At 39.9% G+C, this 11,182-nt stretch overlaps 1 protein-coding gene across 5 annotated transcripts in view; it reads right to left on the bottom strand.

The window, feature by feature from the left end:
• Positions 1-329: 329 nt before the first annotated feature.
• The window catches only part of acbd5 (acyl-CoA binding domain containing 5), a 75,872-nt gene continuing 65,019 nt past the window's right edge, over positions 330-11,182 (bottom strand). For 4 of the 5 annotated variants that reach the window (XM_033016078.1, XM_033016087.1, XM_033016080.1 and 1 more), the window contains 5 exons: positions 4,385-4,664; positions 2,585-2,784; positions 2,015-2,065; positions 1,582-1,691; positions 330-1,491 (listed from right to left, as the gene is read on the bottom strand). In XM_033016078.1, the coding sequence (XP_032871969.1) occupies positions 1,479-1,491; positions 1,582-1,691; positions 2,015-2,065; positions 2,585-2,784; positions 4,385-4,664 (654 nt within the window). In that variant the 3' untranslated portion in view covers positions 330-1,478. The remainder of the gene's footprint in view (positions 1,492-1,581; positions 1,692-2,014; positions 2,066-2,584; positions 2,785-4,384; positions 4,665-11,182) is intronic. The other variant, XM_033016096.1, reaches the window with a different exon arrangement.

Genomic DNA, 11,182 nt, shown 5'->3' with positions numbered 1-11,182 from the left:
ACGGGTAGGATGCCTGTTTTATTGCTTTCCTATTTCTGTTGGTACTGCATAGTTTACATTTATTTTAAAGGTTGCTCCCTTCCTCATCTGCAAAGTCTGCTGTTCCTTTTTTCCCCACATGGTAATAGAGAAGTTACATTATTTCTTCAGACTATGATCAATGTGAGCTGGCTCGAAGGGCCGAATGGCCTACTTCTGCACCTATTGTCTACTGACATTTGTTAGAAATGTTAATTGCTTCTATAACTGCTGTAATAAGTAAAGAATTTAAAGAGCATTCAAGATCAAAAGGGTGGGAGCTTAAAAAATACATTTCCAGCAAAATTGTGGCTCATGGTAAAAAATATTCTTTATTGTGCTTCAAGCTATAATCTATGACTTTTCCATGCTTAATTGTTTTCTTAAATGGGCCCAAGATTTTGGCAGAACTAATAATCATAAAAATGCTTGTAATAAGTGTGCTTTATTTAATTAATTATTGTAAGTCATTTTAAAATAAGTAGTAAATTTCCATTAGATAACTTTTCTACAATTTGCAATTTTAACAATGCAATTGAAAAATATTGCACTTTGTTTCAGTCTAATTTGTACAACTTAACAGCAATGACAATGGACTTCACAGTTTACAGTTAAATAAAGTTACATGCATTAGAAAGGACATGTAAACACTATCTCCTGAGTACATTAAATGCCCAATTACATAATCAAATTTATGCTGCCATAAAGCAGTTTACTACATATGGCCTTTAAATAAAAGTAAAACAATTGACAAGACATCCAACAAATAATTCAAATAAACTGATAATTGATTCAGCAATTACAAAAATCCACATCACCAGTACTGCTTATCTAGCAACTGTTTTTGATCTGAGAACTGATCATAAAAAGGAAAGAAAGTACTTGGTTTTATGATATACCTGTTTGCACCTCATGTCCAAAGTTGCTTAATATAATATTTCATTGTTTAAGTAGCATTGCAATATCTCAAATACTAATGGATGGGACTGGGGAAATGTTTGGAAGTGGGGGTTGAGGGAACATTGAAGAATGTTAGCTCAGTAGGCAAGTCAAAGACTTGGCATTTACTTCTTAGCTCATTAATGACATAGATCAAGAACTCTGTTGATGTACTGTAATTTTTATTGACTGGCCTCTAGCTACAAACATTGGAAAATTATTTTTTTATAATTTAAACTCCATTTTAGTTATACCTCAAGCAGTTAAATGGTCAGTCGATACAGTGTTTATTATGCCAGCAAAAATCAAAATACAACAATTATTAAATTCATCCACAATTAATGTAATTATTTGGTTCAAGTATCAGTAGTACCAAAAGATTTGGTTATATATCGTATCCATTCATGGTAGTATTAAAGCAAAATGAAGATTAAATACTGCTGAATGCATAGGTGGTTTGTTTAGATGGTTTCCACGTGTTTGTAGTGTTAAAGAGCATCTTTGCGTTCCCAGGTGAATACCTATTTCGGTTTTCTGCAATGTACAACAGAAATTAGAAAAGTTAATTCCACTTGCAGTCATTTCTATGGCAGGCATAGACCAAATAAACTTATTTTAAATTACCTCTTCCTCCTTTGAAAATAAAAGTGGACCAAGAGCTGCACAATGAAAGGCCAAAGAATTGCAAAAGCTATAGTGCGACCGGACACATCGAAAGGCCACCAGACTGGACGCTGGATTGGAACAACAAACACATTGCATTTTTAAGCATGAAACAATTCCAGCTCTCCATTTCGAAACAGAAATGTATTAATATTTAATTTAAATAAAATGTATTTGTAAACATATTTACAAATAATGCCCAACCTTTGAAATAATCTGACCAGTTTAACTTAAAAAATGAAAAATTAAGCAAAGATCCTTCATGGTTATGAAAAACATGTCTTGGAACAAAATAATTGCGTCGTCAAAAAACTACAAACCTAGCAGTACCACTTCAAAAAGTTCTCATTAATCTCATCACCTTAAAATCATGATAATTGAACATATTAATTACCTTAGCATTTCTACATTGGGCAGAATCTGGCTGGGCATTTTCTGACTTGGCCTGCAATAAGAGCAAACTTAGTTCCTCTAAATGATCACAGTAAAGTAAAGGTTGTACAAATAAATTAACAGCTGCCAATTGTTGTAACATTTCTGATAATTCTTCTTACATCATGTCAAATTTGGCCCAAGTCAGTTGATAATCAAAGAAATTCCCTTGACCTTTTTCCATTCATCACATTTTCAGTAACATTTTACATTTCTACCCAAACATCACTGCAGCTTCTGCCATTGCTGTTATTGTAATTCACCTATACTTTTCCCCCCATTCCAAATAGAAAAACATTTCCACAGGCATCAGTTCCACTGAAAGCTGATTAGATTTTCAGTTGAAGCCTGTTGCTTCAAATTCATGCCCTACCATCTTTCCCTTAGTTCACCAGAATACAGTATGAACATCTAGAGGGCTGCACCATAAGATCCTGCAATATGTGACCCTAAATCATGAATAGTGGACACATGATCAGCACAGTTTGTAGGGTACTATTATTACCTATTCGGTTTACCAATTAATTCTTACCCTAGCAGCTGCTGCTGTTTCCAAAATATGAAGGCGTTCCAACACATTCTGCATATCTTCCTGCAGCCTGACGACCGCTACTGCAATCTGTTCGTTTACATTGCCTTTTTCTATCTGCTCCGACCCTTTTCGCTCCTGGTCACCGCCGTTGCCGAACTGTGAGAGCCGAAAACCCTCCCCCAATTGTTGACTTCTGTTTCCTGCAAGGTGAAATGGAATGTCATTTATGTCTCAAGTTGAAACAAGGAACTGCAAATGCTGGCTTACAAAAAGAGACAGAAAGGCTGGAGTAACTCAGCAGGTCAAATAGCATCTCTAAAGAACATGGATAGGTACATTCTGAAACCATAACATCCTGCTCACCAGACTCAAAGACCTCGGCATTGAAGGCTCTGCACTCAGCTGGCTCCGTTCCTACCTTTCCAACAGATCCCACTTCATCTCTCTCCACAACCACACCTCTGCTACAGCCACAGTCACTCAAGGCGTTCCCCAAGGCTCCGTACTCGGCCCCCTCCTCTTCATCATCTACATCCTCCCCCCTTGGTCAGATACTCCGCCACTTCAACCTGGACTTCCACTGTTACGCCGATGACACCCAGATCTACCTCGGCACCAAATCCTCTCCCATATCAACTCCTGTTTGTCAGCTATAAAAACCTGGATGCAACATAACTTCCTCAAACTCAACAGCGATAAGACAGAATTCCTCCTCATAGGCTCCAAAGCCACACTCAGCAAAATCAATAACCCCACTCTCACCATCGACAGCACCACTGTCTCCCCATCTCCCCAGGCACTTCTGTCCATAAATGCTGCCTCACCCGCTGAGTTTCTCCAGCATTTTTGTCTACCTTTGATTTTTCCAGCATCTGCAGTTCTTTCTTAAACAATTTTTTAACTAAGATCACTGGTGACAAATACTTAAGAAATGTCAATTCAATGGTAAAGTATCAGACCCAAAGATGTTCACGAGCCGACTTGCACGTTGTCAATAAGATTAGGGAGAATTATGATAGAAAAAAAATCACAATTTAGTTTACCAGTCATATTTATATTTGCAGAGTTTAAAAGGAATGGAGGGTTATGGTCTGAGTGCAGGTAGATGGGACTAGGGGAAAATAAGTGTTTGGCATGGACTAGAAGGGCCGAGATGGCCTGTTTCCGTGCTGTAATTATTATATGGTTATTATATGGTTAATAAGGTAATCAGGAAATAAATTGTTATGGACAGCAGGTAAAATGTGCTATGAACAGTTGTTGAAGCTTCTTGTCCCAACTTCTATACTCAAAACTGACTGATGAAGGCCAATGTGCCAAATGCCTTTTTGACCACCCTATTTTAAGAATAAGGGGTAAGCCATTTAGGACGGAGATGAGGAAACACTTTTTCTCAGAGTTGTCAGTCTGTGGAATTCGCAGCCTCAGAGGACGGTGGAGGCCGGTCTCTGGATACTTTCAAGAGAGAGCTAGATAGGGCTCTTAAAGATGGCGGAGTCAGGGGATATGGGGAGAAGACAGGAACGGGGTACTGATTGGGGCTCAAAGGGCCAACTCCTGAACCTATTGTCTATTGTCTATCTACCTGCGACTCCATTTTCAATGAACCATGCACCTGCACTCCTAGATCCCTCTGCTCCACAACATTCCCCAGAGCCCTACCATTCACTGTGTGGGTCCAGCCCATGTTAGACTTCCCAAAATGCAACACCTCACATTTCACTGTATTTCCTCAAGAAAACAAAATCCTTGATATATTTTTGGGGGAAACACTTCAAGCAAAGTAAATGAAACACATACCTCGACCTCTGCTGGACATATGAAACTCAGGTCTTTTGCTAGTTACTTTGTCTCTCTGATGACCACTTCCACTTGATTTTGTATCTTCACCCCCGTGGGTAACACCACCTTTTCCCAAATCTTGTGGCATTTTTACTCCAGGATTCCTGTGAGATTTTACAGAACATTCCAAATCTGTTTTGCAACTGCTTTGGTTGTTTAAAAACTGACTCTGTTCAAATGTTGAGATAATCTGAGAATTGTTCAAATTTTCATGGACTCTGCAGTCAACTCCCAAAATCTAAAAAAAGTAAAATCATGCTTTTATTTAATTATTACTTATGCAATATTCATAGTGGAGTCAAAGTGAAATGATACTGTAATATAAAACCAAGATTCTAATTAAAATATACATTTTTTCATTCAAATGATGCGGGACCTGTTGACTGAGTCAGCATTCGATTAAACCAAGTGTCCTGCTTACCTGTTTCAGACAGCATCCAAAAGGCATCAACATCATTATGGATCTGTGATCACATGTGGGCCAAACCAAGGAATTATGCATTTCCTTCCCTCAAGAATATTGGTGAACATGAAACTTTCTTCCTGAAATCAGTGATGCAGAACATCTGACCCACTGCCCATACTCACAGCCCCAATAATGTCCCATTGGGCTGATTACTCTAGCTATTACCCCATGGACCTGCCAGAAGTCTTCACTAATCCTTAGAGCAGCCTTAAAAAGGAATGCCCAATGATGAGTGAAGACCCGAAGGAGCACATTGAAGGAAGGTTGCAGCTGAAAACCTAATGTAGGACACAGCTCCCTCCCCTTTGCCAACCAACCCCCACCTCACCACCACTTTTGAACACTGGGATGAAAATATCCAGGGACTAAAGATGGAGGAACCATATCAGACCACAGGACTGGACCCAGAGTCTTGAGCCAGACAGCACTCGGCTCTTAACCCATATCAAAGTAATTGTTACCAAAGTAATCGGTGCCACATTAGCTGCTTCAAAAGCTGATTACAAATTTCTATCTCTCAAAGGAACCAAAAGTCACAAGGCCAATGAAAGGTCATATATTGTATGTCTCTAATACTCCATTGTTACTTTGATTACTACAATGGCACCTGGCCAATGTAAAGGTATATTCATTATGTTATCAATTAACACAATTCCATTTGAATTGCACCTTCTCCAAAGCAAAGATCATAGAGGAGCAAGATAGACCACTCCTCGAAAAACGCGTAGTATGACGCGTGTGATTGTCGACGCCATTTTTTGAGGCATTTTGTTGGGCTTCCCCCCACACTGTCATGGCGTCCTTATCTAAATCTTCACATCACTGCTCTGCTATCAATTGTTCTAATCGTAAATCTAAACGACCCGACCTGTCAATCTTTAGGTTCCCCAATAAAAAAGAAAGGTGAGAAAATATTATTATTATTTTCAGTCGATATTCTGTCGTGAAAATGTTATTTTCTGTTCTCCCATCAACGGCCATTGGGAAACTAGGTTTGTCGGTACATTAGAAAGTTATTAGACTTATTTTTAATAGATCTTTACTTACCATAATAATAAAGACAATTTTAACACTTCTGTACGTTTTTGGTTTTGTTCTTGTAAGGGATTGGTCTCCAAAATATGGCCCGCGGGACACATTGGGTGCAATGGTGGGCCGGGGGGTTCGGCGGCGGCCGCATTCAAAGATAGGAGAGGAGATCTGCTCTATAATCTTTGGTCGGAATGGGATGCTGCGCGTTATAATGTGTTATCGTTCCACTCCCTCTTCCCCTTCTCCCTGTCCCCCTTCTCCCTCTCCCCCCTTTTCCCCTTCTCCCTCACCCCCTTCTTCCTCTCCCCCCATCTCCCTCTCCCCCTTCTCCCTCTCTTCTCTCGATCTCTCTCTCCCCTCTCTTCTCTCGATCTCTCTCTCTCTCCCTCTCTTCTCTCTCCCTCTCTTCTCCTTCTCTCCCTCCCTCCCTTCCCTCTCTCCCTCCATTACCTCTTCGTGAGAGTTGGCAGCTCTGCTATGCCTTGGGTCCAAAAGAGGATAGAAAGAAAATACTTAATGGTCTTTGTAAGAAGATTTTAATAAGCTCTTCTACATTTAAGATAAATTGACATATTAGAGGCAAAAAGCATCTTCAACATACAGGTCTCTCCACACAACTGAAAACAATTGCATTTAAGTGACATATCATCCATTGTTCAGGCATGTAGTTATGATCATCTTTTTTCTTATTAGTTAATCCAAATGATATCTCCTGTAATTTCAGATGTCAACAGTGGGTCCAGAATATTCGTCGACAAGATCTCCTGCACCGAACTGCAGAGTATTTGTCAAATAACTGCTGTCTTATGTACATTGTGTGAAATTATGATTTGTTAACTGCACAAAACTAATGCAAATGGCGATATATTTATTATTGTATCTACGTTGGACATTTTGCTCTTTGGTGTCAGAACGCGGGGTGGGAGATTGCAACCTTCACGTGGTCCGCCCTGTTTCGACAAATCCAATCAACCTGGTGTGCACAGTCAAATAAGATCAAATAGAACAAGTTGTCCTACAACTTTAGGCTGTGCACGCTATACGCAAGAAGAAGAAGTGTCAGAACGCAGTATGAAGAAGGCTTCCGACCTACAACGTCACCTATTCCTTTTCTCCAGAGATGCTGCCTGACCCACTGAGTTACTCCAGCATTTTGTGTCTATCTCTGTTTAGATTGGGCTCGTGGGTGGAGATTGCGGTTGGTCTGGTGATCTAGAACGAGGGCCAAAGTCTCAGAATATGGGTCATGATATTTAGTAATGAGACAAGGAGCAGTTTCTTCACTCAAGGGCTGGGAATCTTGGAATTCTTTGTCGCGTGAGATGGTGGAAGTCGAGTCCTTGAAAGGAGAGATATTTTTTTTCAAATACGAAAAGGATGAAGGATAATGGAGAGAATGTGGGAATAAGGTGTTGAGTTGCAGGATCAACAATAATCTTACTGATGGTGGTGTGAACTTAGATGGCTTATCCTTGCTTCTATTTCTTAGAGATACAGCGCGGAAACAGGCCCTTTGGCCCACCGCGTCCGCATTGACCAGCGATCCCCGCACACTAACACCATCCTACACACACTAGGGACAATTTACACTTATACCAAGCCTACAAACCTGTATGTATTTGGAGTGTGGGAAGAAACCGAAGATCTCGGAGAACACCCATTCAGTACAGACAGCACCCACTGTAAGGCAGCAACTTTACCGCTGCACCACCATTCCGCCCTTAATCCACTAGGGCACTAGGTTACAATAAACTTCCTACATATTCCAGGAATGCATCTCATAAAAATGGGAGAGGTTTAAATGCATTGTAAAATCTGCTCTCAGTTTCCTAGATCGGTATTGCTCTAATGGCCTCTTTGTATCATTTTCTTTGATTTAAACCATCCATTATTCTGCATTTAGATTTTATTTTTTCCCCTGTGGATCACAAGGCACTGTTTGTTTCAGGGGTGACTAATCTCCAGCGTAATTTGACAAGACAGCCAAGAGGGCAAACACAGGCAGTTCAGAGCTGCTGCCTGTATCGCATGAGAGAACAAGAATGAGACCAACTTGTTTTTTGCAGATCATCAACCCCTGACTGATGTTATCAATGCCGATGGTGACTCAAGGAGACTCAACCAGGTGGTGGTTTACAAAGGTCCATGCCCATTGTTCCTCATGGCATACCACCAGCCTCAACAGATCACCTAGTCATAGAGTCTCACAGCGTAGAAGCAGGCCCTTCAGCTCAACTTGCCCACGCTGGCCAACATGTCCCATCTACACTAGTCCCACATGCCTGCATTTGGCCCATACCCCTCTAAACCTGTCCTAACCATCAAATAACCTAAAAGAACTGTCATATGAGGAAAGATTTAAAAGACTAGGCTTGTATTCACTGGAGTTTAGAAGGATGAGGGGGATCTTATCATATTGTTTACAGTGTACTATGTTTACAGATTCTGTTGTGCTGCTGAAAGTAAGAATTTAATTGTTCTATCTGGGACAAGCTAGATGCAGGAAATTGTTCTACATGACGATAAAACACTCTTGTTAGATGCAAGGGGATCTTATAGAAACATATAAATGAATAAAAAGACTGAACAAGCTAGATACAGGAAAAATGTTCCCAATGTTGGGCGAGTCCAGAACCAGGGGCCACAGTCTTAGAACAAAGGGGAGGCCATTTAAGACACGTGAGAAAAAACTTTTTCACCCAGAGAGTTGTGAATTTGTGGAATTCCCTGCCACAGAGGGCAGTGGAGGCCAAATCACTGGGTGGATTTAAGAGAGAGTTAGATAGATCTCTAGGGGCTAGTGGAATCAAGGGATATGGGGAGAAGGCAGGCACGGGTTATCGATTACGGCTGATCAGCCATGATCACAATGAATGGCGGTGCTGGCTCGAAGGGCCAAATGGCCTCCTCCTGCACCTATTTTCTATGTTTCTAGAACACTCATCCAGCAATCCTCGAGCCCACCAGCTCATCCCGTAGTCAATTCATCAGTTTTTCCATAAGAACTTCCATCAGTTCTTCCAAAAGAATGACAATCATACAATCTCGATTACCCTCAGCCCATCAAGCAGCCCCTTAATTCACCCAGAAGTCTGAACTATTGAATGCTCACTGCATCTCTTTCCATGTCGGCAAGTTAATATCCAGCTGCATGAACCATGTGAAAAGGGAATAAATAGATGCATGTGGTGCAGTGATTTGTGCAGCACTATAGGCCTGGAGACCAAGAGGAGTTCACCATTGAACGGGGGGCTTGAGGCCCCTGACCGAGGAAGAACAAAAGGAAGGGACTTGAACTTTATTTTGCCTTCCATCACAGTGAGGAATGTGGAGGAGTCACTGGTGAATGTCCGTATTAAAATGTGTTTTTGAGTGCTGTTGCTTTTAATTGTATGACTGACCTGGCCAATGAAATTCCTCGTATGTTGCAAAACATACTTGGCAAATAAAATCTGATTATGATTCTGAAAAGCCTTTCCCTTCCATACTCTTTCCTCTCTTTGATCTTTTTGCAGTTGACTGCCTTTCTGTACTTGTTGCAAGAGATTGTTGCGGCATCCAGCATCCTCGGAGAATGTAGAATTAAAGGCAGAGGCAATGCCAGTTTTAAAGATGGTTATTTGCCTCAAGATTGGATTATTGTATCTCCAGAACCTCCCCAGAGGCTCTGGGAGACACAAAGTTCAAGAGGGAACACAAAAAGCCTAATTAGGAAGAATATTAAGAGTAAGATTTTCAATTAAAATACTGTAATTGATGGAACCTTGCCTTTAAATTGGTTCTTGGATGAAACCCTGATGGGTCTCACATTGTCTCTAAATTTACTCTCCTTTTCACACTTGCATTAAAACACACAGCCACCGCCATTCACAGTGATACTGCCCGGCAGTCTCATAATTACAGTCAACACAGCCACCTTGACAGCCACACAAAATGATGTAAATAAAAATTGTTTTCCTTGTTTAAGAAGTTCAATTTAGAATTATTTGAAATTGTGGGGTTTGGTACAAAATACTGCTGACCCACAAATGTGTTGCTATGAGACATTCACATTTAAAAAATCCATGTCTCAAAAAAAGCAAGAAGGTGCCCATGTTATTTGACCAACTTATCAGATGAATTTAAATATGTAGGTATGTATGCATTAGTTTTGCTCCTAATTCCCTTTTCCAAATCATTAATATATATGGTAAACAGTTGTGGCCCCAACACCAAGCCTTGCGGCAAAAAAATCCAGAAGATTAGTCAAACATGATTTCCCTTTCATAAATCCATGTTGACTTGGACTAATTCTTTTACTGCTATCCAAATGCCCCATTATTACATCTTTAATAATTGACTCCAGCATCTTTCACACCACCAAAGTCGGGCTAACTGGTCTGTAATTCCCTGTTTTCTCTCACGCTCCTTTCTTGAAAAGTGGGATAGCATTAGCTATCCTCCAATCCACAGGAACTGATCGTAAATCTATTGATCGTTGGAAAATTATCATATGTATAAATATATATGTATGTGTATATATGCATGTATGTGTATATATGCATGTATATGTATATGTGTGTATATATGTATGTATATATATGTTTATATGTGTGTATGTATGCATATAAATGTATCCATATGTATGTGTGCATATGTATGTGTATACGTATGTATGTGTATATATGTATGTGTATATATATGTATGTGTATAAATATATATATATGCATATATTTATTATTACTATATAATTATATATATAATTGCCTTTATGGTTTATGTATATCATCTTACAAGACAAATGAATTAATAGTGATTATTTAAATCAAAGTTGCTTCTGATCCATGAGAATAAACTTTATTATCTCTAACTTGCCTCTCACACACAGACACGCATTCATATAAATATATAAAATATAGATACGTTAAATTTAATTTTGTGCAGTGTGTGTTAAAGCAATACAAGGGAAACTGCGCAATACAATGCAAGGGAAACTACGCAAAGGAGGGGGCTGTTCCCGCTACAAGATACTCGAGGATCTTTGCTTTGGATCAAAGATTACAGAGGAGCTCTATAATCTTTGCTTTGGATCTCAGCGGGTGGCATACCGGAAGTCGCGTGTCGCATTAAGAAATGGCGGCCGTGACGTTCCGTCACGTACTACACGTCAGTCCATTGGATTTCGGAGGAGTGGTCTATCTTGCTCCTCTATGATCTTTGATCCAAAGGACAACATTCCACATGCAAAGCAACATGTGTAAGAAGGAACTGCAGATAT

The sequence above is a fragment of the Amblyraja radiata genome, chromosome 2, assembly GCF_010909765.2.
Source record: "Amblyraja radiata isolate CabotCenter1 chromosome 2, sAmbRad1.1.pri, whole genome shotgun sequence".
Taxonomy (NCBI): Eukaryota; Metazoa; Chordata; class Chondrichthyes; order Rajiformes; family Rajidae; genus Amblyraja; species Amblyraja radiata.
This window is presented reverse-complemented; position numbering and strand designations above follow the sequence as displayed.